Raw genomic sequence first — 27,783 nt, forward strand, 5'->3', positions numbered from 1 at the left:
TGCCTGGGACTCTAAGGATTTCCACGCGTAGACCTGCGCGGACACCGGCCAGGCAGCTGCCTAGTTGCGCAGCTTTGCGGAGCAGCCCCGCAGAGCAGAAGGCTTTATGTCCGAATCGACCAATGGGCCGGCGGCACCCGGTTGCCCGGGTTACGCAGCGGGCAGGGGCGGGGCCGGGGCACTGGGGGGGCGGGGCTCGGGCGGGGCTTATATAAGCGAGCGGCGAGCGCAAGGCGGGGCGTGGGGTCGGTGGCTGCTGGGCGCGCGGGGCGCAGGCCGCGGGGCCGGAGCCGGGGGGAGCGAGCGAGCGGAGGCGCCGAGGATCCGATTCACTCGCTGGGGAGACCTATGGGCCGAAGCCGTGTAAATGCGTTTTAAGGCGAGTGCAGGGGATGGCTGGGGGGAGCCTCGGGGAGCAGGCGCCCTCGGCTTTGGGCGCTGACCTGCTCCCCGGACCCCCTTGCCTCCTCTCAGCAGGGGCCTCGGCTCCGCAACTGCCACTCCTCCTCGGGGTGTTGCACAAGTTTCGAGGTCACCGGCGATCCCCCCTAGCAGCGCGCCTGGCTCTGGCCCCCGCGAAGGAGGACGGGGCTTGGTAAGGAGGCCGGGGCTGGGGTGCGGACCCTCGCCCTGCACTCGCGAGAGGGGTCACGCGGACAGAACCCACGGGTGGCACTTCGAGCATTCTCAGCGTGTCAGAGCCAACCACTTATAAATGGGGAAACTAACCCAAGGTCATGCGGCAGAGAGCAGACTTGAACTAGCTCTTGTTTTTGGCCCTTTAGGAAGGCATCAAGACCTCCCTACCTAGGTTCCTCAGCTCTGTTCCCACGCTCTTTCTTTTCCTTCGAATCTCAAATTTCAGAAAGGCACTCCAAAGCAATCCCATTTAACAGATGGGGTAACTGAGGCTCTAGCAGATGCAACATCACCGTTCCCAGTGAACTTCAGCTTCTTAGGCTTGTGTGACTGGACGGGGAACCCAGGCCTGGGGAGGTGAGGGGTGCAGCAGAGCCTGTTCCCCAGCTGTCTCCTCAACCTCTCTCTCCCCACAGTGTGTTGCATACTTTCTAAGGCGGTGGCCAAGGCAGCCAGCGGCGCTCCAAGGCAGCAGTTCCATCCAGCCCCTGGGCTCCTGCTCAGCATGGCTGGCTACCTGAGTGAATCGGACTTTGTGATGGTGGAGGAGGGCTTCAGCACCCGGGATCTGCTGGAGGAACTCACTCTGGGGGCCTCACAGGCCACCACGGTGAGGGAATGGGAATGGGGTGTGGCATGGCTGGGCTCCCTGTCCTCTCCTCTGGGAGGAAGCCCCCTTCTCTCATTTGGTATTGTGTATTGATATTTACGACACTGGCCCCTCTTATCCACAGTTCTAGGTCCTTGCCCCAACATCTGCCCTCCCTGTGTCCCCTGCCTTGAGAAAAGAACACCATCACCACATACATGGTCTCCTCCAGTTGGGAACCTAGGAGTTCCAACACCCTCGACTCTCCCCTCCTACATCCAGGTCTCCCCCAGGTCTGAAGTTACCCTCTTAGGGCTCTAGGATCTTCGTGGCAGAACCTCATTGGTAGTTAGTCCTCATGTCTCGGAAGCCCCCACGACCTTCTCCTCACCTCCTGCAACTCTCCTCCAAAGTGAATCCTACAGCAGCTCCCCACCCCCACAGGACCCAGCCTGCCTTCACAGCCACACTTCCGGCCTTATCCGCCCAAGCTTCACTCCGTTAGAGTGGGGTGATGCATGGTGCTGTGCCGTCTTGCTATGCCTTCGCTGGGCTTTGCCCTCTGGGGCATCTTTCTCCTCTTTACTCGTCTACTAGTTGCCTTTTTCCTAATCCGCTCCCGCAGGTTTTGTATTTTCTATCTCCATGGCCACTAACCTATTTTGTAGAAAGTCCCATCTAGCGTTTATTGAAGGGACTTGTTAATTACTTAAGGGTTATTTCTCTTCCAGAGCCAAGCCCTTTCAAGGTCCTTGACCTTCTCTGTCCCTTAATTATTGTGTTGGGCACCAAGTGGGTACCCGTTTTAAACAAAGAAGTTGCACGAAAAGGAAAACAAGTCCCAGGGAGGGTTCACCACAGACTCACCCATGTTTGTGAGGGACCAGCCATCTACAAGCATAACTTGCAGAGGGATGAGAACCTGTGTGTCCATGGCAGTGCGTTGTAAGCCTCGCTGTTTGCCTTTTGGGGAGCAGACAGTTGGGTATACAGTTCTGCTGCTTTAAAAGGCCAGAATGCAGCCAGGACGCTAAATGTTACGAATATATATGTGTGTGGGCAGCATTAGGCTGAATGGTGGTAGATTGGGAATTTGCCAAACCCAACAGAGGGCATGGTGGGAACCCAGGCTTGGAGGTGGGGAAGAGATAGTGTATAGAGATGACGTTAGCTGGGCTGAGGGGAGGCCTGGAGCTGGCCACACAGCTTTGAATGTCAGCCTGAGTTTGCCTTCCACCCTGGATGATGTGGGAGCCTTGGAAAGCTGCAGCAGGGTGGGTGTTGGTGGCAAGTCTGTGGAGGGACTGTGGACAGCGCTTACAGGGAGGGAGCCCGGCCTCACATCCATTTGCCTGTTGCTGTGCAGGGCAAGGTGGCTGCCTTCTTCGTGGCCGACCTGGGTGCTGTAGTGAGGAAGCACTTCTGCTTTCTGAAGTACCTGCCTCGCGTCCGGCCCTTTTACTCTGTCAAGTGCAACAGCAGCCTGGGCGTGCTGAAGGTCCTAGCTGAGCTGGGGCTGGGCTTCAGCTGTGCCAACAAGGTGAGCCCCTCCCCTCCGCCCCTACCTGTACTTAACCTTGCTGCTCACCAAAGGCGGCCCTACAGCTCTTGGTAACTCCAGGGACAGGCGTGACCTGTAATTGGCCATGGCCTTCTGGGAAGGTCTGTGAGGGAAGAGGGGGCTCCAGGGAGGAGGGAGGAAGACATGAGCACGGAACTCGTCAGCTCTGGAGTTCCAGATAGGGACCTGAGAGGTCTCTGGGCATATGGGTCACCTTTTCAATGGTTTTGTATTTACCTTTCTGTTTCACTACTTATATATTTTTTCTTTAAGATAGGGATTCATGTAGTCCAGGCTAGCCTCAAACTCCTGAGTCTTCTAGCTTCTACCCTAACAAGTTCTGTGATGTATCACTATACCAGTTTATTTTTCTCTTTTTTAAAAATACCCATATTTTAATTTTTTATTTAGGAAACAGTTTTTAAATTTAATAGCATTTTTTACAATGTCTTGCCTTAGAGTAGTAGGTACTAATCTTGTAATTAAACCAAACAAAAACCACTCTTATGCTGCTGGATTCAATTTTTTTCCTTTATAAGCCTAATGTGTGACTATGTTTTTCAGACTAATCCCCTCAGAGTTTTGCTGCTGTTGCTGCAGGCTGGCTTCCTAATTTGATTTCTGCTCTTTTAATTCCCTCCTGATGGCTTTTGATTGGCTTTGCTTAGAGCCGTCTGTAGTCACGAGCTACAATGGAGTACTGACTGGGTGTGGCTCTCAGTGTGTCACCTCGCTTAAGTCTGTCTCGTTCATTCACTCAGCAAAATGCTATTCTAGGTGGGGGTTCAGCTGTGAAGGAAACAAAGCCCCTGTGGTGCTCTCTAAGAAATTAATAGTGAAAATGTGTGATGTTGGAGGTGGCAGGGAAGTGGGCTGGGAAGGTTGTACTTGGTTTGTTTTGAAGCAGCGTCAGCCCATGGGACACAGGCAAGTCTAGAACTCACTGTTTACCATAGCCTAGCTTCGAACTCTGTCCTCCTCTCTCACCTCTCTGAAAGCTGGGATTCCAGGCAGAGTCACATCGCCACACCTGGTTGGATGGCTCTCTGCTGCCCAAGGAAGGCTTCTCTGCGATTTGAATTCACACCTGAATGAGGCAGGAGATTGAGCCAGATGATTAGAGGAAGGACATTCCAGGCAGAGGTTAGAGCCGGTGCCAAGCCCTGAGCTGAAAGCAAGCCTGCTGGACATCCCTTGTGATGTCAACACCATCATTTTCTTGATGATTGGTAATGACTGTCTTGAAGAGAACGACTGTAAGCCCTGCTCATGTGAATTGAGCCCTAGAAAGAATTCTTGGAGGAGAAAGGCAAGCTAGACTGTCCAAGACTAAGGGGATAGAGTGATTCCAGGAGATGGAGCGGGCAGGTTAACCTTTACTTGAAGGTTAACTCTTGTTCATTCTTTGTGGTTGAGGAGTCTTTGCTTGTTCTGTGTCTGACACGAAGCTCAGTGAGGCAGTAGGCTGTGCTCTCACGGCAGCCTCCGACAGTGTGGCGGCTCTCTATAGAGAAGGGCAGGGCAGGATCCTTTGAGTCCCTTGAGCTAGGGTTGAAAATAGGCCAAAAGCCCATTGACTAGGTCTCTCTGCTTCTAGAAACTTGGGTGAGGTGCTTGGTCCTCTAGCTTCAGGGGGCCTCCAAAGGACAGAGTTGTGGGGTACAGAGGCTTAGAACAATCTTAGAGACAGGAGAAAGGGTGTGCTAAAAGCATCTACCATTTGCGGAGTGCTTCTGTTGAGCCAGGCTCTCTGCCAGGCGTTTTCTGTACATGATGTCATTTTATTCTCGAAACAACTCCGTGAGGTCATGCTTGACTGTGAGGGCATTCTTTTACCGGGATTTTGAGGACAGAATACACATTTAATGTGAGGAAGTGAATCATAGAGGTTGAGCCACCTGGCCAGGATCATGCACTCGGAGGTGCCAGCTTGAGTCTGGCAGTGTGATCCCAGCCTCTACTCGAGTTGTCTTTTCCAAGATGCTTGGAGAGGGTTGTGTGTGTGTGACTGGTGAAAATGGCCTCTCCAGCAGTGGGGTCGCATAGATTGCTTGGTGCATTTCCTTGTGTGGTGGCTGCTGACACTTATAGCCCAGGCTCACCACATGCTAGCAAAAGCTTTATCACTGTTCCCCATCACTGACCACCTCTTCTAAGTGTTTTAAGGTGGAGGCTGCCCTCTCCTGGTGGGTCACAGTAGGTGTCCATGCCCAATGGAATCAGACCTTACTGGACTTAGGCCTGGCATGAAGGAGAGCTGGATGGATAGACAAGCAGTCAGGCCAGAGGCACAGACCACGGCTCCCTAGGTACTCTGACCCTCCTAGCTTCTTTCCCAAGGGACTTGTGTCTTTGATCTTGCCTCCTAGCTTCTTTCCGCATTAACACATCCTCCAGCCCACTCCCGTGCTCCCCCTTGTGGTTGAACTCAGCAGTTTGGATATGCCTAAGAATTTCCTCTAACAAGATACCCAGGGATCAGTGGTGATGCAGTGGCCATCTTATTTTTTATATTTAACAGGATCTTATGCAGCTGAGGCTGATCTTCTTCACTTTCTGAGTGCTGGGATTCCATTCATATACCACCACGTCCAATTAATTTGATTTGCTTCATTTTTATTGATTTATTTACTTTAACAGGGTCCTACTATGTAGCCCAGGCTGGCTTTACACTCGTGGCATCCTCCCTTCCTCAGCCTTCCCAGTGCTGAGATTATAGGCATGGACACCGCACCTAGACTCCTGTGACCGCCTGGTACTTGTTACTATTCAAATAGTGCATTGGTTCATTCACTCAAGGAGAAAATGAGATGTATAGCGTTTAGAAACATGCAAATGGTTGAGCGGAGGCACATTAAGCATCTTGTGGTACAGGAAGAACTCCCGTGGTGTAGGCTGTTCCAGTAGCTTTAGCACAGCAGGCTTCGGGAAGCTTTCAGTGTGAATGTGTTTGGATCTAGTCTGGGATGTCTCTTCTTGATCATCTCTCGCTCTCTTTTGTTTTGTTTTTTCGAGACAGGGATTCTTTGTATTGTTTTGGAGGCTGTCCTGGAACTCTCTCTTGTAGACCAGGCTGCACTTGAACTCACAGAGATCCGCCCGCCTCTGCCTCCCAAGTGCTGGGATTAAAGGCATGTGCCACCACGCCCAGCTCTTTATCATCTCTTAATAGCATTCAGCCCAGCAAGTATTCTTTCTTAGACTTCAAAAGTACACGGCGGGGGGGGGGGGGGGGACAGGGGAGAAGAGAGAATGCTGCTCTGGGCGTGCCTTCATCCTCAGGGTACATTTGATGATTTGTCCTGTGTGTTATCTTCCTCCCCTTCCCCCTCTGCAGGCCCTAGGTGCTGGCCCCTCTGTTGCTTGCTGCCAGGAGTGGTGCAGTCCTCTGCATTGGTCTTAAGCTCTCCACCACTTTAAACACTATCCACTCACGTTTCCTCCCTCCTCGTTTGAGTGGTCACCTTACCCCTGTCTACCCATTGTCCACCCCTCACCCATCATCTCACCAGAACACATCTGTCCTAGAGTGGCTTGGTCATTTCTGGATGGGCCAGTCTCCCCAGAATCCCATGAAGTGGCCAGATTCTTCAAGTGACCAGAATAAGCACTTAGACCTTTTACTTAAAATACAAAACAGACTCATTCCTTCCCTCCTTGCTTCCCTCCCTCCCCTCCTTCCCTTCCACAGGATCTGTAAACGCCTCAACCTCGGCAGTGCTAGTGTTGCAGGTCTGCAGGGGCACATTTGGCTGCCATGCCTCTTGGAACGCTAGAAGATGTTGTTTCTATCACGCAGGATACCCTGTAACCCCACACACTGCTTCCTGGTTCCTCGGCAGGTGGTTCTGCCAACGTCCTCAGCCCTTATCTTCCTCACAGCGCCAAACCCCACCCAGGCCACTCCAGCATCCTCAGCCCCTGGTGGGTCTGCTCCCTCTGCTCCCTCCTGTCATCCCTGACCCATCCAAGGCTCCAGTGGGGGTTCTGCTTTCCCTTCTGACTCCTCAGGCCGTTCTTTGTCCTTCACGCCCAGGGCTCCTCATTCTCTAGCATGCTGTACCTTAAATCCGCCGGCCATTCTGCCTTAGCCTGCACCCATTGTCTGTGCCTCTACGCCCCACCTCCCCTGAAAGCTCCACAGCGTGTGAGAACCTATCTGCTCTATTCACCACTTGTTTTCTTCAACGCTGTCACAGCCCGGCAAATTAATAGATGCTCAAGAGGTGCCTGTCAGTGTAGGTTTATCTCTGACAGTCAAGCTCTGTGACTTTGAATTAATGACTTAGGCTTCCAGACCACATTTCTACCTCATAAGGTGATTCTGGAGATTAAATGAGAATGTATATAAGATTGGAATGCAGTGTCTGACACAGAGCAAGCCTTTCCAGAATGACACTCGTTGTTTAAATATTTATAAGCACACTTGCTTAAACCACAGGTGCCCACAGGGCTACCGTTTCCTCTTTTCACCTTGTATAGGGAGGGACGGAACATTTTCGTATTCACCCAGACTTGGTGTGGTGACATATTTGCATCTGGAATGAGAGCTGTGACAGCCACAAGTCCAGCTCTGGAGTAGGATCTTTGTGTCCCTCAATGTCACTTACTGACCTTTACCATGGGTGGGTAGGCCTCTCTGAACTCAGCTTTCCCCTCTGTGAAATGTGCAGGTTGAATACTGATATTTGATGGTTATTGGTCTTACAGGAATTAATGCATGTAAACAGCTAGTGCTGAAAGCTACTGGGTCAGAGTTAGACTCACAGTGGCTATAAATAGCTCTTATTTCTCCTACCATGTCTCAAGTTGGCTGTCATTGAGAGGCATGACTCTGTTATTTGCTGCATAGCTCTTTAATTTTCCATAACATTTTATTTCTTTTATTTGCATGTGTATGTATGGGTATGTGTGTCGACTCATGTGCTGAGAAATCGCTGGCCTTGGCACAGCTTCTCGTACCCTCTGTGGTCTGGGCTGTAAAGACTGAACAAAACAGTGCCTCTGAGGCAGGTCAGAAAACTGGACAAGTCACCACCATGCTAATTCATTTACCAATTGTCAGTGGCTGCTTTGCTACCACGGTGGCAGTTAGGTAGTCTGTACAGACTCAAGAAACCGAAAACAGTGGCTATAGCAAATGTTTTCTAGCAATCAATGGAAAGCATCTCATTTGGGACCTGGTTGTGGAAGGTGCTCAGTGAACATGGGAACTTAGCTCCACACATTGTCTGCTCCATCATTGCTGCAGCAGGCGTGAGAGCCATGGAAGGAGAGAGCCAACTCCTGAAAGTTGTCTTCTAACCACCACACACGTTCCTCCAAATTAACGAATGTAATTAAAAATAAACGACAGTAACCAAGAAGTAAAGCGGGGAGAGAATGCATTCATTGGCACATCAGCGCAGCACAGGTCTTTGGGCTGGGTGATGTGTGTCAGAAAAACCCATGGCCTTGATGACTATTCTCATGTGTCAGATAACATATGTATGTGTATCACACACACACACATACCACACCACACCAGACAGTGGAATGGCTAAACCAAACTAACTAATTTTTTCTGTGATAAGAATACCTGTGGTCCTATCTCTTGGCAATGTCTAAGTACACAACACATGGTTATTCCACATAGTCATCCTAATGTCCTGTAGACCACCTGAACTTACTCCTTTTAAGTGGAACAGCATCCTTTGACCAACATCCCACTGCTTCTCATCTCCTCAGCCCCTGTATCTTAACTATTCTATCCTCTGCTTTTCTGCCTTTGCCATTTGTAGATTCTGCATAGTTAATGCAGGGTCTGGGGCGATGGCTCATTTGATGCAGTGTTTGCCATGCAAACATGGAGTGGTTGCTATACAAGCGTGAGGACCTGGGTTTGTAAAATGCCAGGTGAATAGCCTATGCTGTGATTTCCCCAGGAAGGCAGAAGACCAGGATATACTGGGACTTGCTCAGTAGACAGTCTAACCCAATCAGTGAGTTTCCAGGTTTCGTGAGGGACTCTGGATAAAAAAGAGAGAGTGGCTCAGGAAGATACCTGATGTAGACCTGTGGCCTCCACATACATGTGCACACACATGCATCTGCACACACACACACACACATTCACCACACATATACCCTACATGAAGTGAATTTATGTATTTTTCTTCTTGTATCTGATTCACTTCACTTGCCACAATGTCCCCCATGTTCATTTATGTTACAAATGCTAGGATTTCCTGCTCTTAAGGGAAAGAATTGTATTCTACCATATCCTCTTTATCTTATCTAGGAACAGATGTTTAAAGCTGATTTTGTGTCCTGTCTGTTGTGACTGATGCTGCATTGAACAGGGGATCATGGCTGTCTCTCTGACTTGAAGTCCTCTGGATGTTACCCATACTGGATTTCTGTATCATATAGTGGGTTTCATGATGACGTTTCATCCATAGCTATAAAGTATTTGATCACATTCATCCTGTTGCCCTCTCTTTCCCCTCTCTCTCTTCCACAGGTCCTTTTCCTCTTTTCAATTAGTCCCTCTTCTACTGTCATTTTTTTTTTGTGAGGGGAGGGCTCACTATGTAGCCCTGACTGGCCTGGCCTCACTATGACCATGCTGGTCTCAGAGATCTGCTGGCCTCTGCTGGGACTAAAGGCTTGTGCCACCACACCTAGCTTTATGTCATTAACTGCCTCAGGCTGGGCGTGGGGCTTCCTAAGCTCCTCCCCACTTCAGAGTAAGATGTTTGTAGTCTCAGGCTTGTAGGTCTCGTGCAGGTAATCACAGTTGCTGTGTGCTTTTCATTATTTGAGGATTCTTCATACTGTTTTCCAAGCAACAGTCATTAAACATCTCAGTTTGTCCAAAGCCTGTGTGCGCTTTTATGCATATGGATGTTTACCTACATATATGTATGTCACCACATGCATGCCTAGTGCATGCTGAGGATCCTCTCTAACCAGAGTTATGGATGGGTGTGATCTGCTACATGGCTGCTGGGAACTGAATCCAGGTCCTCTGCAAAAGCAACAAGTGTGCTAACCACTGAGCCATCTTCAGCCCAGCATGCCTCCCTTTAAAGGCATTTAAGTTTTGGAGTAAATGTATTGATTGCCTTAGAATGAGAGATTTTCCCGCTGACAGGAAGTTAGAATAAATACTCGAGTATGCCTGTCTTTGCTATGAATGGGACCTCCCCCTCCCCAGGATTGTGCAGTGTGCCACCCATGTGTCTGTACGTGACAGCCCTGCCATCAGATGTCTTAAAGAGCTGGCCCACTAGCTTTGGAAAGTGGTGGCGCACACCTTTAATCCCAGCACTCGAGAGGCAGAGGCAGGTGGATCTCTGAGTTCAAGGCCAGCCTGGTTTACAGAGTGAGTTCCAGGACAGCCATAGAGAAACTCTGTCTTGGGAAAGAAACACACACACACACACACACACACACACACACACACACACACACACACAGAGAGAGAGAGAGAGAGAGGAGAAAGGACAGGGCCCAGTGTATAGCTGAGTTTGCCCCTCCTCCCTGGGCTCCACAGGCCAGCAGGCCCTGGGGCCTCCTCACCAATGACCTTTGGAACTTCACAGGCAGAAATGGAGTTGGTCCAGCATATCGGTGTCCCTGCCAGTAAGATCATCTGTGCCAACCCCTGTAAGCAAATTGCACAGATCAAGTATGCTGCCAAGCATGGGGTGAGGCTGCTGAGCTTCGACAATGAAGTGGAGCTGGCCAAGGTGGTCAAGAGCCACCCCAGTGCCAAGTAAGCCAAGGACCACTTCTGCAGGGAGGCTGGGCTGATGGGTGAGGGTGGAGGGGGAAGGAATGGGAGACAGGGGAGAGGTCTCCATCCTGGATCCCACCACACTTATGGGAGGATGGGGTGGTACTCCTGGACAGGACCCAGACTCAGGGCAGAGCTGTTACAGCCCTAGGTAGAAAGGCCCAAGATCTCAACTTCAGGAAAGATGGCATTTGAAGTGGGCCTTGAGGGATGAGTGAAATTCAGGGAGGCAGAAACAGTCAAGGCAAGCAAATATGTTGGTGTTGGGAACAGCGTGGACCATCTGAGGGATGTCCAGAAGTGTTGCTTGAATATACCTAATACAACGGGTGAGGGACACAATAGTATTGGTCATGGCACAGGGGGTCAGTGCACATGGTTTCTGGGAGGGAGCAGGGATAGATGTTCTGCTCTGACTGACTGTTAATAGTCCTTGACACTCAGGGGATCCAGAGTGGTGTCCAAGGGAATAATAGGGGATCCAGGAACCATTCTGGTTCATCCAAAGCACAGCACCCCTCATGTTTCAGGACTGTCCTTAGGAATTTGTTTGACACATGGTTCCCTCTTGCGTGATGTGTCTGCAAACACAGGAAAACTGCCTGGTTGATTGGGAAAACCTGAGTTGCCTGGGTGAGGGCAGGTGACTTAGAGGCCCATTGGCAGTGCAGGGTGACCTAGGAAGGCTGTGAGCTCTGGCCTCTCAGCTATGTGATTCTCTGCTGGTCGTGGCAGGCAGGGTCACTCAGCAGGGATGCTCCGTCTCTCCACAGGATGGTTCTGTGCATTGCTACCCAGGACTCCCACTCTCTGAATCACCTGAGCCTGAGGTTTGGAGCGTCGCTGAAATCCTGCAGACATCTGCTTGAAAACGCCAAGAAGAGCCACGTGGAGGTGGTGGGTGTGAGGTGTGCACTGGGAGCCAGCCATCCTGCCCACCCCAGACCTTTCCGCAGGGAGTAATCACGGGCATCCTGGGCCTCTGTCAGGACTTGCCCCTGGGCCTGGAGTTCTGCCGCTAGTGTCTTCTCTTTAGAAGGAAGAGTTATCAGCACCCCTTCCACAGTCCCCAGAAGGTCTGATCTCAGGAGGTTCCTCCCACAGACAAGGCTTTGAGAATCCTGAATGCTTGTCAGCCGGAGGTTGTAGCCACGCTCTGGAGCTGTTTCTTTCCATGCAGAGATAGGGTACAGTTATGGCCACTTCTCCAGCTGCGCCTATACAGAGCCTCGTGTTTCATGCTGAGTACCTCAGGTTTTATTCCACACCCCGTCAGTAAGGACTTTTCCCCAGTCTTTAGATAGCCAGATTTAACTAGGCAAGCCTAGTAACGCACCCTGGCCACATGATCACTGACAGGTGTATCCTGATCTGGGTACCTTGGGACCTCAACTCTCATCTCAGAAGGTTCCTCTCCAGAGAAGCATCAAGGGGTGGGAGGAGTGCCTAGCTTACCATGTAACCCTGTGTAATCCATTTGATCTTGTGGGTCTCAGTCATTGCATCTGTAGCATGGACACACCTGGACCTTGTGTGTAAGCTGAGGCTCTTCTTCCCTTCCCAGTTTTCACATTGGCGGTGGCTGTCCTGACCCTCGGGCCTACGCCCAGTCCATTGCAGATGCCCGGCTCGTGTTTCAAATGGGTGCCGAGCTGGGCCACACGATGAACATTCTGGACCTTGGTGGCGGTTTTCCTGGCTTAGAGGGAGCCAAAGTGAGATTTGAAGAGGTAATTGTGTGTGGTCAAGGATGGCTTAGAGGCCATTTTGTGGTGGGGGAGGGGCATAGGGAGCCCGCTGTACAGTACATCTGGCCTGTGTGTCACACTGGGCTTAGTGCTTTCCTGGATTTTATTGCTACATATTAACTGTGTTGTGGTTCAGCTGGGCTTGTAGAGTTTATGTCACTTCCGGAGTCCACTGGAACCCTCACTTTGCTTGACGCAAGCCCATGCACTTAGCTAGGCCCCTTAGAGGCTCAGTCAAGGCATATTTACATGCTATGAGCCCTTTGAGTATGTGCGTCTTAGTCACCCTCCAATGGGCTGGTAAGAAACCTGGGGGAAGGAAAACCAGCCTTTGCTCTGCTGTCACTGTATGAGTCAGTCCTTCCACCCGTGAGCCAAGGACAATGCAAACGTGTCACAGTGATTCCCACTCTGATCCCCAGGCCCTCCTCTCTCTCTCTCTCTCTCTCTCTATCTCTATCTCTCATTTGTTTGCTTGTTCATTAATTCATCCAACCATTTATTTATTTATTTATTTATTTTTATTTTTTTTAAAGATTTATTTATCTTTACAGTGTTCTGTCTACATGCCAGAAGAGGGCGCCAGATTGAATTGCAGATGGTTGTGAGCCACCATGTGGTTGCTGGGAATTGAACTCAGGACCTCTGGAAGAGCAGCCAGTGCTCTTAACCTCTGAGCCATCTCTCCAGCCCCTATTTATTTATTTTTGATACAGGGTTTCTCTGCTTAGCCCTGGCTGTCCTGGAACTCACTTCTGTAGACCAGGCTGGCTTCAAACTCAGAGATCTGCCTGCCTCTGCCTCCTGAGTGTTTGGATTAAAGCCATGCACCACATCCACTTGGTTGGGGTGCATCTCTTCAGTAGTACTATACTTCTGTAGCCTCTATCTGTAGGAAGTGACCCTGAGAAGGCTCCAGATGCCCCAGGAATTAGTCTCAAATTGAGAATTGCAGCCTTGCACATAGCAGAAGTCTAGTGGACTTCCTGGTGCTTAGACTGTCTGGAGTGTGTTGAAGACATGTATTCTCATAGGAGGATGTTCAGAGTCTGTTGAGTGTGACAGGTATAAAGCATACATGTGCTGGAGATGGTATTGCATGTCTGTAATCCCAGCACCTGGAAGATGGATGTAGGGAGATCAGAAGTTCAAGGCCAGCCTGGGCCACATGAGGTCCTAGCTCAAATAACCAGTCCTTCTCCATAAAGACAAAACAGCAATGACAAACCCCAAACCCACATAACTGATTTATATGTCATTAAGAATAGTGTTTGCAGGCGGGGCGGTGGTGGTGCACGACTTTAATCCCAGCACTCGGGAGGCAGAGGCAGGCGGATCTCTGTGAGTTCGAGGCCGGGCTGGACCGATAGCTTCCAAAACAATACAGAGAAACCCTGTCTCATAAAAACCAAAAAAAAAAAAATAGTGTTTGCATAAGAATGAAAGGGGCCACTCTAAAAGATCTCAGTGACCAGGCTCACCCATCCCGGATGACAGAGCCAACTCTGCATGCTTGTTTCTTTCTGGGACCTTACCTGCTCTTTAACAAGCTGGTTGTTTATGAAGGGACGATCATGCCAGGGAATCTGGAATCTGAGCAGCAAGCATTACAGGAAAGAATACCCCTCTATGTTGGATTATCTGGGCGAGTAAGCTACAATCACTAGGTCCTCACTCCAGTGTCCTGTGTTACCCCCACCCCAAATGGGCCTTCCTGGCCAACTGTTCACAATTACCAGCTGGGATCTTAGCAACTGCCAAGCTATTCCTGAGATTTCATGGTCCTGCATGAACCCCTCTCTACCAGATTGCCTCTGTGATCAACTCTGCCTTAGACCTGTACTTCCCTGAGGGCTGCGGTGTGGACATCCTTGCTGAGCTGGGACGCTACTATGTGACTTCTGCCTTCACTGTGGCTGTCAGCATTGTTGCCAAGAAGGAGGTTCTTCTGGACCAGCCCAGCAGGGAGGGTAGGTGCCAGGTGGGCAACGGAGCCCAGATCTTCTCTGAAGCTGAGACAGTGGCTGGCTAAGAGGGGTGGGACCTTCTGGAGAATGGGTGTTTGCTGTAGGGAAAGTTGCAGTCAGTTCTCTGACCCCAAAGACAATTTTATTCCTTTATTTCAGTGGCTCTAAACTTTTCTATTGCTTCAACTCATCAATACAGTTCCTCATGTTGGGGGAGGTCTCCAACCATAAATTATTTTCATTGCTATTTCATAACGGTCATTTTGCTACCATTACGAATTGTAGTGTAAATATCTGATATTTGTTATGGTCTTAGGTGACCCCTGTGACACCCAGGTTGAGAACCACTGCTCCAGTCCCTAGTGAGCTTGTATTTTATGTAGATGGAACACAAAGCAACCTCAGGTGAATAGGTATTTAATTGGCCCCACTTTATGGATGAGCAATGGAGTTAAAGAGAATGTAAGTGAATTGCTTAATAGTTAGCTAGAGGTGAGCTTGTGTTTGACCCCATGTCTGTCTCCTCTTCAAAGTATAGGCCCTTGCTCATCCTTCTTACGACTTCATAACTATGTATTTGTTCACGTCTGCTTTACAGGGGACAGGACATAGCCAGGGGTCAGTTAAGTCATTGGTTCATGGGCACAGGGTTGATGAAGGGCGGTGCTGGATTTCAAGTTCAGCTCAGAATGCCTCGGAGCCCCCGTGCCCACACCACCAGCATCGGTACCCTTCTTTGCCCTTCCAGATAGATTAAGCTTCCCAGGTGTCAGTGAATCTGATTTGGGGCTTTGGCCCCTGCTCCAGGAGCCTCAGAGAGAGTTTATTGGCAGCTCGGGGCCCCAGGCAGCAGGGGAAGTTGGTGTGAGTGTTTTCATGTACTCTCCTGGCCTCTTACAGACTTGGGGGAATAGTCTGTCTAGCCCACCTGGTTTCTTACTGTGACGTACCTCCTTCCTGTCGTGTGCATCTGAGCAAGTAGCTCTGAGTTTGGGTGAGCTGCTCTTCTGCTTTTACTTGGGCCTCTAGGGGCTCAGATGCAAACAGGGAAATATGTTCTGGCATTGTGACTCAGCTGCAAGGGGATTCTTCCCAACATGGAAGTGAATCCAATCCACATCACCAGAAAGATGGCTTTCAGTGGTTTCTGTTGCAGGGTCTACCCCTTTACCCCACCCCTTCCTGAGCCCACTGTAGTGCCAGCTTCTGACTCCAGGCCCCTTAAATCCTGCTTGTGTGGCCCTGTTCTCTCCCTTCCTCACAGAGGAAACCAGTTCGGCCCCTAAGACCATCGTGTACCACCTTGATGAGGGAGTTTATGGGATCTTCAACTCACTCCTGTTTGACAACACCTGCCCCACCCCCATCCTGCAGAAGGTGAGTCCATCCCCTGCGAATGTGCCTTCATCCTGTGCCTGTGCTTTTATCTAACTCTTATTTATTTAGCTAGTCTTTGTGGTGCCTGCTGGGGCTCAAACCCAAGGCCTCAGACATCTGAGCCATGCTCTATCACTGAACTGTGTTCTCAGCGGGTAGTGTAGCTCAGTGGTGGAGAACTTGCTAATATGTGGGAAGTCCTGGGTTCAATGCACACTAAAAAATGGTTTTAAAAATAGACAAAAGATCTAGGCATGGTGTGCACTTGGAATCTCAATCCTTGTGATGCTGAGGCAGAAGGATCATGAGTTCAAGGTCAGCCTAGGCTACAGAGAGGGAACCTGTCCAAAAACAGAAAGAAAGAAAGCAAGAAAGAGAGAAAGAAAAGAAAGGAGAAAGAAAAGAAAGGAAGGAAGAAAGAAAGGAAAAGAAAGCAATGGTGAAGAGTGAAGATATTGTTCACAGTCTCGCCATGTGGAATGCTGTATTTCTTTCATTCTTTTAGAAAATGCAAAGTACTCATTTTTGTAACCCTGGGGTCGTGTTGTCTCGTCATCTTCTTCTCATTTATAAGGGTGTAGCTGTTGCTGCACCATCAACTCATCTCACAGTATTTGTGGGTTTTTTTTTTGTGGCTACAAAGTACTTGAACCAATGTTTCCAGCACCGCGTGTCTTGACAGATATCTGTGACTCCCACTCTGCAGTTTGTCTGTCATGGGCTTTCATATGAGCAGGGAATAAGCAATAAAGCACACCCGATCCTCCAGCAGCTCTAGGGGGCGTAGCTGAGTGGGGAAAGAGACAGACATGCTTGCTGGTCTATCCTCACACCTCAGCATCATCTGCCTCCCCACGGTCCTTCCTTCTCCTTATCCCATGGCAGGCAGGGAGAGCCCATCCCGCCTCATTCAGGGACACACACATTGTGTGAGGTCTTGTTCCAAAGTTAAATATGGTTCCCACTTACATCTGCTTATCTGAGGAAGCCTCCCCTGGTTTGTAGAAGAACTCAGATATCCTATTATACAGATTTAGGAACCGGGCTGACCACCTCCAGTTACCATTTTGTACTTTTAAAAATGTTTTATTTATTCTTTGACAATTTCATACATGTAAATCACATGTTGTGATCATGTCTGTTCCTGTTCCCCTACTCTTAACTCTCCCCCTGTCCCCACATCCTACTCCCACTTTCAGATGTCCCCCCCTTTTTATAACCCACTTGTATATACTGCTGGAATCAAACAGACTTTGGAAATGTGTTTAGGCAACTTAAAGTTGAAAGAAAGTTTTCAGACAGGAAAAAAAACTCTGCCCTAATGACCTCTGCTCACCACCCAGGCTCTTCCTATGTTCAAGCTCCTCTTCCACTAAATGCATACAGAGCTCCATTGCTGCCAGAGTCACGCATGCAGTTGAGACCATGTACTTACGACAGTGGGTTCTGTGTTGAGCCTTTTATGTGTCATTACTCTCCTAATTTTTCTAAGAATCCTTTAAGGTGCAAGTCATTGATCTCATTTTATAGAGGAAAAACTGGCCTTGGAGGGGTGGAGTGTCCTAAGATGGGCCCATTCTCTGCAGACTGAGCCCTTGTGGGAAGGGGTCATGGTTTTTTGATTTTTTGTTTTATTTGAGACAGGGTTTCTCTGTGGCTTTGGAGGCTGTCCTGGAACTAGCTCTTGAAGACCAGGCTGGTCTCGAACTCACAGAGATCCACCTGCCTCTGCCTCCCGAGTGTAGGAATTAGAGGTGTGCGTCACCACCGCTCGTCGAGGGGTCATGTTTTATTCATCTGCCTCACGTCGGAAAAAGAGCTCCTGTAAAATGACCGCCTCCCTTCACGATCTCTGCATCACGGCCACTCAGGCACTGAGGAGCTTTTGATACTCCTATTCATGCTTCCTTCTGTGCACAGTCTCTCTGATAGAACGACTCCTGCACGGCTGGCTCATTTGACACTGTTAAGATGGAAGCTCTTTTCAGAATGATATGCTAATGAGTCCCTAAACTCTTACAGGGTTAAAAGACAGGAGCCTTTTTAGGCCCCTTGCTTACATGTTTCCAGGTTCTTTCCCACTATCTTACATGCTGTTGCCATGTATGCCCTTTTCACAGCAAGCGTAGTGGCCTTCTCATCCAAAATGGCATACTTTACTATTGCTCTTATATAAGTATTTTTATTGTGTTTGTTGTTTTATCTCCTTTGGTGCCAGTGCTTTTACAAAGATCTATTTTTATTTTATATGTATGAGTGTTTTCCTATAAGGGTGCCATATGTATGCAGTGCCTGCAGAGGCCAGAAGAGGGCACTGCTTTCCCAGGAACTGGAGTTACAGACTGTTGTGAGCTGCCACAGGGGTGGTAGGAACCAAACCTGGGTCCTCTGGAAGCCTCCAGCTCTGTCAATGACTTTTTAAAAGGAAATGCAAGATTCTCATAAAATCACCATGTACTCCCTCCTCCCACCCAATTGTACTTAGGAAGTACTAGAATAGATGCTATTTTAGACAACTCAATGAATATTTAAGATGTTTATTGTAACAAGCACATCTAGGTATTGTGGGAATAGCTCAGTTGGCAAGCTGCTTGTTACACATGCATGGGACCCTGACCCATTTGAAAAGAAACAACACAAAAGAGGCGTGGTGGTGCACACTTGTAATCCCAGCACTGGGGGCAGTGGAAAGTGGAGTTCTGGGAGCTAATAGCCAGTAAAACTTAGTCTAATTATCAAGCTCCAGTTCCCAGTGAGATACTGCCCTAGTCACTGTTCTGTTGCTGCGAGGAGACCCCATGACCAAGGCAACTCTTACAAAATAAAGCATTTAATTGGGGACTTGTTTACTGTTTCAGAGGGGAAGGAGATGGACATGGTGTTGGAGCAGCAGCTGAGAACTTTAATCCTGACCCCCAGGTGGTGGTGGGGGGAGGCAAGAGACTGGACTTGCCATGGGTTTTTGAAGCCACAAAGCCCACTCTCAGTGACATACCTCCTCCAATAAGGCCACACCACCTAATCCTTCCCAAACAGTTGTACTAACTAGAACCCAAGCATTCAAACATATGAGCCCATGGGGACATTCTCATTCAGACCACCACAGAGACCATGTCTCAAAATTCAAGGTAGATGACTCCTGAGGAATGACACCAGAGGTTGACCCCTGGACTCCATGTGCACACACACACACACACACACACACACACACACACACGAATATGCATAAATCAAAAGCCTTCAGATCAGGGCTTGGTGGCACACACCTATAATCCCAGCACAGGAAGCTGAGGAAGAAGGGTTGTGAATTTGAGGCTAGCCTGGTCTATATAGTAAGACTCTGTCTCAAAACAACAACAAAAACTTGTTTAACATATCACTATTTAAATAAAACTGTATGTTCATGGTATGTCAGTGTTAGATCTTAGCATGTTTGAGACATGGAATCAAGTCCCAGCACACACACACACACACACACACACACACACACACACACACACAGAGAGAGAGAGAGAGAGAGGGAGGGAGAGAGAGAGAGGAGAGAGAGAGGGGGGAGAGGAAGAGAGGCAAGTGGGACATGGAGTCAGGAGGATGAGGAGTTCAAGGTCCTCTTCAGTTATATAGTGAGTTTGAGGCCAGCCTGACTACATGAGAGACTCTCTCTCTCTCTCTCTCTCTCTCTCTCTCTCTCTCTCTCTCTCTCTCTCACACACACACACAAATAAAAAGTAAAACAAGATAAAATAAATTTAATAAGCATATTTTAAAGGGACTAAGTGTTGCTGACTATGGGGGGTCCAGCCCCCCACCCCAGATCCACTCCAGGGTAATAAAGAGAAAGCCTCAGATTTTTCTATCTGAGGCAAAAAATAAGGAAACACACATGGTTTCCTAAGCAGAAAGGAACAAGCACACACTTTCCTGGTGGTGACCCTCTCCTTTACTTCAAGTTGAAGGGACTCTTTGTAGACAATCTCCTTACATACACACATCTCTGCCCTGCCCAGTTACATATTTCTATATTCAGTTACAGGTACAAATCTCCCCACAGCCATAGCTATCCAGCTCATTCACATAGCTCATTCACCATACAACACTTTAGACAGTTTCTAGGCGTAGCTGTCCTGTGTAGCAAGTTCCTTCACACGTACTCACATGTACGCACTTTTTACTTATCATTCATTCTTTACTCTCACTCATTATTCTCATACCTTTCTCATGCTTCTGCTTTCAACTCTTCCACTTCTCTCTCCCACAGCAGCCTTCTCTGCCTTCTCTGTCTTCTCCGTCTTCTCCGTCTTCTCCGTCTTCTCCGCCTTCTCTGTCTTCTCTGCCTTCTCCTGTCTTCTCTGCCTTCTCCTGTCTTCTCTGCCTTTTCTGCCTCTCTGTCTTCTCTGCCTTCTCCGTCTTCTCCGCCTTCTCCGTCTTCTCCGTCTTCTCCGTCTTCTCTGTCTTCTCTGCCTTCTCCTGTCTTCTCTGCCTTCTCCTGTCTTCTCTGCCTTTTCTGCCTCTCTGTCTTCTCTGCCTTCTCCTGTCTTCTCCGCCTTCTCTGTCTTCTCCGACTTCTCTGCCTTCTGTCTTCTCTGTCTTCTGCCTCTGCTGCCCTTCATCCCTGTTCCTTCGTTCTCTGCCTCCGCGCCCCTCCCTCACCTCTCCTCATCCCTCCCTCACCTCTCCTCACCCCTCCTCAGCTCTTACTCTGCCTTTTGCCTCTGCTTCTCTCACAGCCAGACTCGAGTTATTTTTCAGGGTCCGACCCATAGTCTTAACATGTTAAGTTTGCAGGTAGCTTTAAGATGGTGTTTCCAGATAGTAAACAGTTGGTTGAACCTTGAGGTTGGGAGTACATGCAGACTAAAGTGGCTTCAAACTCTGGCCTTGAATTAGCAAAACAATACCTGTGAAAATGACCTCGTGTACTTGTCTCTTATCTACTTTGAATTTACTTTGAAATCTAAAGAAAGCTGTCTTTGTCACTGAGAATCCTTTGTCAGTCTGAGTAATGTAAAAATATCCTAGTGTTTCTATTCATCAAAATTATGTGGATAGTAGAGATTATCCTTCTGACCATTCACAGCTATGTTTGTGCCCAACAAGTATAAAACACACCCCTAAAGGGCTGTGGAAAGAACCCCACAGCTGTTCCTATTAGGGAGGCAGAGCATGATACCCGAGAAAGTTACAGAAACAACCAGTCATCCAGTCAACAACCCCACAGTTTGCCAAGTGGGGGTCCCCAGTGACATTGGTGAGTTGGCTTTGCCAAGCAGGACTCCCCAACAACATCTAGTGTTACATGCTAGTTGTCACTGCTGCACAGTCCCATGGTCCTCCACAACTAAGGATTTCTAGAAATGAAAAAACGTGAGCATTACTCTTATGGTCAGCGTTGAAGAAGCATAGTGAAAACAGGGAAGAGTTAGACAATGGTAAAGCAAGGGGAGGAGCCAGCCAACAGCACAAGGAGACGGGTGTGGAGCAGGACAGGCTAAGCAAATGGCAGGGGAGAAGAAAGGTGTCCAGCCTGGCTCCAAGCACTGGCCTCACCACTAATTGTTTGAACAGAGGAATTTTAACATAAGGAACGATTAACTTAAAGTTAGTCATTGCTGGGAGTGGTGAGGCTCAGAGGGTAAAGGCACTCACTGCTATGCTTGTTGACTTGGGTTCCGTCTCCAGAACCCACATGGTGGAAGAACTGACTCTTTCAAATGATGACAGAAAGCCTTGGACTTAGAGTCACAAAACACAGGTTCAAGACCCAGCCTTAGCAGAGTATAGTCCTACAGGTCTATAGCTCGGAAACCGCCACTCTGGTTTCTTCTTTGGAAAGTGAGGAGGCAGACCTTTCACTCCTGAAGTCACTTTTGGTTCCAAGTGAGGCTATTCTAGCATATCTCCACAGAGTTAGAGCCTCTCGTGGAGGTGCTAGAATGTGTAGTGAGCAGCTGAGTGCCAGCTTGGCATGTCCTGGACCTTGAGTTTGAGTTGTAGATGTGCATTTTCTGTGTGATGATAAAGACAGAGATGGACTTTGTGTCTCACCCCCGCCTTCCCTTTCAGGGGTAAATTTCTCAACGGTGATTCTTGGCCTGTAAAGATTAACTTGATTAGCTGAGATTTGTGGCGGGATCTCTGGCTGTGTCCACACATGGGACTCTGATCACGGGTCTCTTTCTGGTCCACTCTACTTTCATGTGCTGACCCGCCAACTTGTTTTATTCCCTTTGAAAGTTTTTGAATATGGTTTTTCTATATGGTGTGGGAATTATTTACTTTAAAGAGTGACAAGGTTCCGTCGAGGCCGTGTACCCCACCTTTCATGTATCCTATTCCATTTGTAAGATAAGGGGTCTCACTGAGCCAGACACTCACTGATTCAGCAAGAGTAGCTGGCTACGCCGGGCGGTGGGGGCGCACGCCTTTAATCCCAGCACTCGGGAGGCAGAGGCAGGCGAATCTCTGTGAGTTCGAGGCTGGGCTGGACCGACAGCCTCCAAAACAATACAGAGAAACCCTGTCTCCTAAAAACCAAAAAAAAAAAGTAGCTGGCTATGGACCTCCCATCCCTGTCTTCCCAGCACTGGGTTTACAGGCATGTAATGCCATGCTTTGTACATGTGTGTTGAAGATCTGAACTCAGGTCCTCATCCCCACCATCCCCTACCATCTCATTTATTCTTATTTTTGAGACAGTCTTGCTCACACATCAAGTTCAAGGCCCATGTAGGCTACAGAGTGAGTTCAAGGCCAGCTGGGATAATTGAGGGAGACCTCATCTCAAATACACAGAATGAAGAGAGCTGTGGATACAGTTTAGTGGTAGAGCACTTAGGGCAGCATGTTCCAGGCTTAGATTCAAGGCCTAGTCCAATAAAAAGATGAATGAATAGAATAGAATAGAGTGAGAGACAAGAGAACAATCATGAGCTGCCTATTTAAAAATAAAAAGGGCTGGATGTGTGACTCAGTGGTACTGTGCCTAGCGTACATGGAGTCCTGCCTTTGACCCAGCTTCGCACACACAGCTATTTTCTTGTCTGTTTTTAAGCTTGTACCATTAATTAGCAAGAGGATGCTAACTTATCCAGATGGTGTCTTTTCTGTTTGTTGTGGAGGAGCTTTTAAAGCCTGCTTTCACAAAGGTCCTGTGGGTGCATTCACAGAGCACCCATCCTCAGGACTTAGCTCGTCAACTTCATTTTTTCTGGAGACTGGGGCTACTGGAAAGAGTTCAGAGCAATCAAGACTACGTTCTCTTATTACAAAGGCTTGTAAATAAGAATACAGAGCTAAGCAGGGTGGTGGCTGCGGTGGCGACGGTGGTGGCGGCAGCACACGCCTATAATCCCAGCACTCAGAGGCAGGCGATCTCTGTGAGTTTGAGACCAGCCTGGTCTACAGTTCAAGGCAGCCTTCAAAGCTACACAGGGAAACCCTGTCTCGAAAAATCAAAAACCCAAAACCCAAACAACAACAACAACAACAAAAACAACCAAAAGCAAACACGTGTGCAGAGTCACGCAGCTAGTGTTGAAATCTGAGTTGGAGTGTAAAAGGCACCCGTGCAGAGAAGTCAGATAGTCCTTTCATACCACGCAGTCCATCCTGCTGGCTTTGGGAGCTATGGCAGATGCTTGAGGGAGGAAGTGCTGAGGGTGTGGTATGTCTGTGGGGCTTAGGCGTCCTCCTTCTCTGTTACAGAAATCATCTGCGGACCAACCCCTGTACAGCAGCAGCCTGTGGGGGCCAGCAGTTGATGGTTCTGACCGTGTGGCTGAGGGCCTGTGGCTGCCGCAACTACACGTAGGGGATTGGCTGGTCTTTGACAACATGGGTGCCTACACCATGGACACAAAGTCCCTCCTCGGGGGGACCCAGGCCTACAGAATCACTTATGCCATGTCCCGGCTAGCCTGGTAAGGGGGTCCCCTTGAAGTGGGGTGAGGGAGCCAAGTTGGGCAGAAGCAGTAGGGAGACCGCGTTGAGAAGCTGCTGGTTTGGAATCCAGTTTGACGAGGAAGGAGCTGCCGGCTGCCCAGGTGAGGCCTGTGCTGGGCACTTGGCTGCGGTCACAGGTGAGACTGGGCCCCAGAGGGGCCCACAGTCCTATGACTGGCACTGGGCTGGCAGAGGCTCCAGTCTGCTCCCTGAGGGGCAGCAGGCAAGTGAGGAACAAATGGGGTGTATTCCTCAATGGAGGTTGCTTGTGACTATGTGGAGAGGCAGGGCCAGACCTGGGGAGGCTTTGGAGGCGAAACGAAGGATGCAGAAGGCAAGGGCAGGCTTGAAGCATGGTCTGGTCTAGTCCAGTCAGTATTTTATTTTTTAATGATTCATTTATTCTTATTTTATGTGCATTGGTGTTTTGCCTTCATGTATATCTGTGTGAGGCTGTCAGATCCCCTGGAACTAGAGTCACAGACAGTTGTGAGCTGCCATGTGGGTGCTGGGAATTGAACCTGGGTCTTCTGAAAGAAAACCCGTGCTCTTAACCACTGAGCCATCTCTCCAGTCCCCCTCCCCACAGTCTGTGGGTGCAGGAGGGAGGGTGTGAGCAGATGTGGGGTGGAGGTGGCAGCTCTGTGGCCTAGGAAAATCCGCCGGGTCAGTGGCCTCAGTCTTTTCCTCTAGGAGGGGCAGTCATGCCAACCCTGTGTCTCCTGCGAGGTGAGAGGTGTGTGAGCTGGAGACACCCGTGAGCCCCCACGTCAGGCCTTGACGTTCTTTCCTTTCACCCCACAAAGCTCTGCGGGCCGGTGTCTCTTCCAGAGAGGTCACACAGTGGCTGTCAGTCTACAGCAGGGCTCAGAGGGTGGGGCAGCAGGGAGGGGCTTTTATGCAAGCCCCCCCAGACTAAGTGGGTCTATATCCCAAGAGCCCCCAGGTCTGACAGGGCACCAGGAGACTCACACTTCACTCATCCACTCAACACACTTGTTTCTACCCTGTGTGGGGCACAGGGCAGGCCCATACAGTCATTTTGCCATTGGGGTCTATTTTGACAAAGCCACAAAAAAAAAAAAAACACCAAAAACCAAAAACTAAAAACAACATGCAGGTTTTCTTGTGAGTCCCCAGCTGTCACCAGCAACTACAGGCAGATGAGGTGGCAGAGAGTCACCTGCATTTATTACCTGGAACAAGAACACTGACATAGAGAAGTGGGCCTGTGTAGCTCCCGTGTCAAAGGCGTGTTTTGCTTTGAGGCCTGGTCTGTATCAGGCCCTGAGGGCACGGGGTTGTCTGATGTTGGCGAGCCAAGGTGTAGATCTGTATCCAAAGAACCTGGCATAGAGCAGGAAGGACCTGGGGAGGGAGAGCTGTGGGTTGAGAAGGGGTGTTCATGTAAGTGTCTCAGAAGCCAGCTAGGCCTTGGAAGCCCAAGTGCCCAGGACAGCCAAGATGGTGGCTGAAGAGTGAGAAGGCCTGAGCGACCCAGTTCTTTCACAGAATCGCCAGGAGCTCTATCCATCTTCAAGCAGCAGCATGTAGGGTAGACCGAGTTGAGAGCCCTGAGGGCTAGCCTGGACTTAGTCTTGAAGGGGGCCATTGAAGGGTTTTAAGAAACTGGGCCAACCTCCATTTACAAACAAGGAGTTGAGGGCGCAGAGTCTCCCATCTATCTCTGACCATGTGAAGCAGCCAAGAGAGATGTCTTCCTACCTATGGGAGACTAGAATGTGCTGGAAGTGTGGAGAATGAATGGGGAGTCTGGGTGGAGAGGGAGGGTAGAGCCCAGAGGTAAAGGGTAAGATGGCATGGTCTTTGTACCATTTCCCCACCGGTGTCCCCTCAGCGTCTACCTGTCTGTCCAGTGCTATTGGGTGCTAGCCTCCTGCAGCACGAGGGATTCAGCCATATCCCCTGCCCTAGTGTTAGTGAAGCAATGCCAGGGAGCAGGCACTGGCCCCTTGGTGTCAAGGAGAGGGGCTCTGTGATATGAATAGGGCTCCACAGTGTCCCAGTGCGTTGAACCAGTGCTGAGGAGGAATCAGTGAGGGCAGATAACACATGGGACAGCATGGCCCTAGGAAGGGATGTGTGAGAGCTGCTACGGTGTCCGCTGGGGACGTCACAGTGAACACTGGGGATGCACAGAGGCCAATCTTGTGGACTATGAGTGTGCCAAGGCATGCTGGAGGTGCTGGAGGACAGTCTTTGGAAAGATGAGCTTGTCCATGCTGTGTCTGGGGTAGGGTTAGTGCAGGTCAGTGATGATGGTGGATCCCAGCGAGAGACAGGGATGAGTGGGCTGTTTAGGAACTGGGCTTGGCAGGGCTGGAATGGGTGTGGGCTGGAGCAGCTGGTCAGATGATGGGCCTGCTCATCCCATGGGGGCAGAGGATAACAACCAGTTTGTGGAGTTGGGGAGGGGCAGGCAATGGGACTATTTTTAAGCCCTAAACCAGGGTGGGGTGTGGCAAGAAGAACTGGGTTCAGTCCTAGTCTCCCCGCCTGTTAGGGAGGAGTCTTGAGCAGGCCGTTCCTTCCTGGGTCTGTTTCCTCTGGGAGAATAGAGATGTTTTGGTTTTCCTGCAGTACTTTTGGGAGAGAGAAGCTAGGTAACGGGGCAGGTGGGGAGTGGGGGGTGGGGGTTAAGTGGCCGGCGCAATGTCAGATGCACAGAAAATCTCAATAAACGTGGGCCCCTTTCCTTTATTTGGTGGTGGGAACCACAGGGAGAAACAGGAGGAACAAGGGCCACAGGCCTCCATTGTCCTTGCCCTTGTATGGGCTCGGGGCTCAGGTGAGAATCCTGTGTGTAAGGAGGTCAGGGCTGTAGAAGCAGGGGCCACAGGAAACCCTGCGCCTCTGTCCCCATGCTGGCTTCCTTCACCATCTGTCTCTGGCTCTCAGGGAAGCGCTTCGAGGGCAACTGCTGCCTGCAGAAGACCAGGATGCTGAGGATGTGTGCAAACCTCTGTCCTGCGGCTGGGAGATCACAGACACCTTGTGTGTGGGCCCTGTCTTCACCCCAGCAAGCATCATGTGAGCGGGCCTGTTTTCCCGGAGAACCCCAGCGGGGCCACGGAGATGCCTCGGGAGAGGTGGGCAAGGCGGCAAGCTGGTACCCTCTGGCCAGGACTCTGGTGCTCGCTCTGCCACCCCCACGCTCCACCTGTAGTGTTTCTGCCCTGTAAATAGGACCAGTCTTACACTCGCTGTAGTTCAAGTATGCAACATAAATCCTGTCCCTTCCAGCCGTGTCTGCCTCTGCAGCGTGAGGGGCCTGGCCAGCCAGGCATGGTGTGTATGCAGGGGAGGGGGTGGAGGGAGTGCTTGGAGTCTCTCTTAAGCTCCTCCCCACCTTTGTAAATATGAAGCAAATAAATATTTAATTTTTTAAAAAGATTCTTCAGTGTAATCATTCACAAAGCAGCCTAGGCAAGACTGAGAGGCTGGCCCACCTGGCATGTAGAAACCATTCCTCACCCCGTCCTGTCTCCTCTTCTGAGCCCTAGCATCACCTGCTGGCATTTGCTTCTCTGACTCAATCCTGTTTTCCTCACAGGCCTCAATGCCTGGTGACATGAGGCAGGGTGAGTTGCCTGGTTGAGGTGGGGTCAGAGCTGTGACCTTTCCTAAATTCATGACTGGCCGTGGCCTCTGTGTGAGACACCATGAAGGCTAAGGCCTGGCCCAGAGAAGCTCCAGATGGAGAACAAGGAATGGGAGTTGTTTGGTTTTGCTCTACAAGGGCTTGAACCCAGGGCCCTGTGCCAGGCCAGTGCTAAGCTACTGAGCTGTGATTTCCACTCCATTTCCCTGCCCCCAGGAGGTTTTGAGTAGACTACACCCTTACTCTCCTTCTAGGCTGGCAGAGTAACCCTCGCGCTTGGCTTGTGCAGGCAGCGACTGTTAGAACCAGGCTTCCACAGAGTATTGTTATGTCTAGTACAGACTATTGTTATGTCCAGTACCACGGGTCCTGATGTCTCCTCAGACTGGCGATTCTTACCAAGACACAGGCAACTTCGTACTCTCATGGTCTTAAGCTGTGGTGCGTGTGCTGAGCAAAGGTGTTCAAATTTAGACTTCCCCCAGCTCCTGTAGGGGTCCTAAAGCCTCTTCTTCCTGAGTTAAGGGAAACTGAGACAGGGTCAAACGCCGTATATCTA

General features: G+C 49.8%; 1 protein-coding gene across 1 annotated transcript; it reads left to right on the forward strand.

Moving 5' to 3' along the window:
* The first annotated feature begins 392 nt into the window (after positions 1-392).
* On the forward strand, positions 393-27,016 carry Azin2 (antizyme inhibitor 2). Its single transcript, XM_040756587.1, has 10 exons — positions 393-595; positions 1,056-1,249; positions 2,595-2,768; positions 10,376-10,548; positions 11,343-11,477; positions 12,134-12,299; positions 14,125-14,287; positions 15,549-15,661; positions 23,366-23,580; positions 26,522-27,016. Exons 2-10 carry the CDS (start codon positions 1,145-1,147, stop codon positions 26,655-26,657), a joined length of 1,380 nt encoding a protein of 459 aa, XP_040612521.1. The 5' UTR covers positions 393-595; positions 1,056-1,144; the 3' UTR covers positions 26,658-27,016.
* Positions 27,017-27,783: the final 767 nt, after the last annotated feature.

Source organism: Mesocricetus auratus, unplaced genomic scaffold, assembly GCF_017639785.1.
Source record: "Mesocricetus auratus isolate SY011 unplaced genomic scaffold, BCM_Maur_2.0 Super-Scaffold_100014, whole genome shotgun sequence".
Classification (NCBI taxonomy): Eukaryota; Metazoa; Chordata; class Mammalia; order Rodentia; family Cricetidae; genus Mesocricetus; species Mesocricetus auratus.

Coding starts and splice junctions, on each gene's coding strand:
- Azin2 (XM_040756587.1), top strand. CDS start 1,145: ATGGCTGGCTACCTGAGTGAATCGGACTTTGTGATGGTGGAGGAGGGC. Junction 2,769..10,375: donor GCTTCAGCTGTGCCAACAAG/GTGAGCCCCTCC, acceptor GGAACTTCACAG/GCAGAAATGGAGTTGGTCCA. Junction 23,581..26,521: donor GCCATGTCCCGGCTAGCCTG/GTAAGGGGGTCC, acceptor TCTGGCTCTCAG/GGAAGCGCTTCGAGGGCAAC.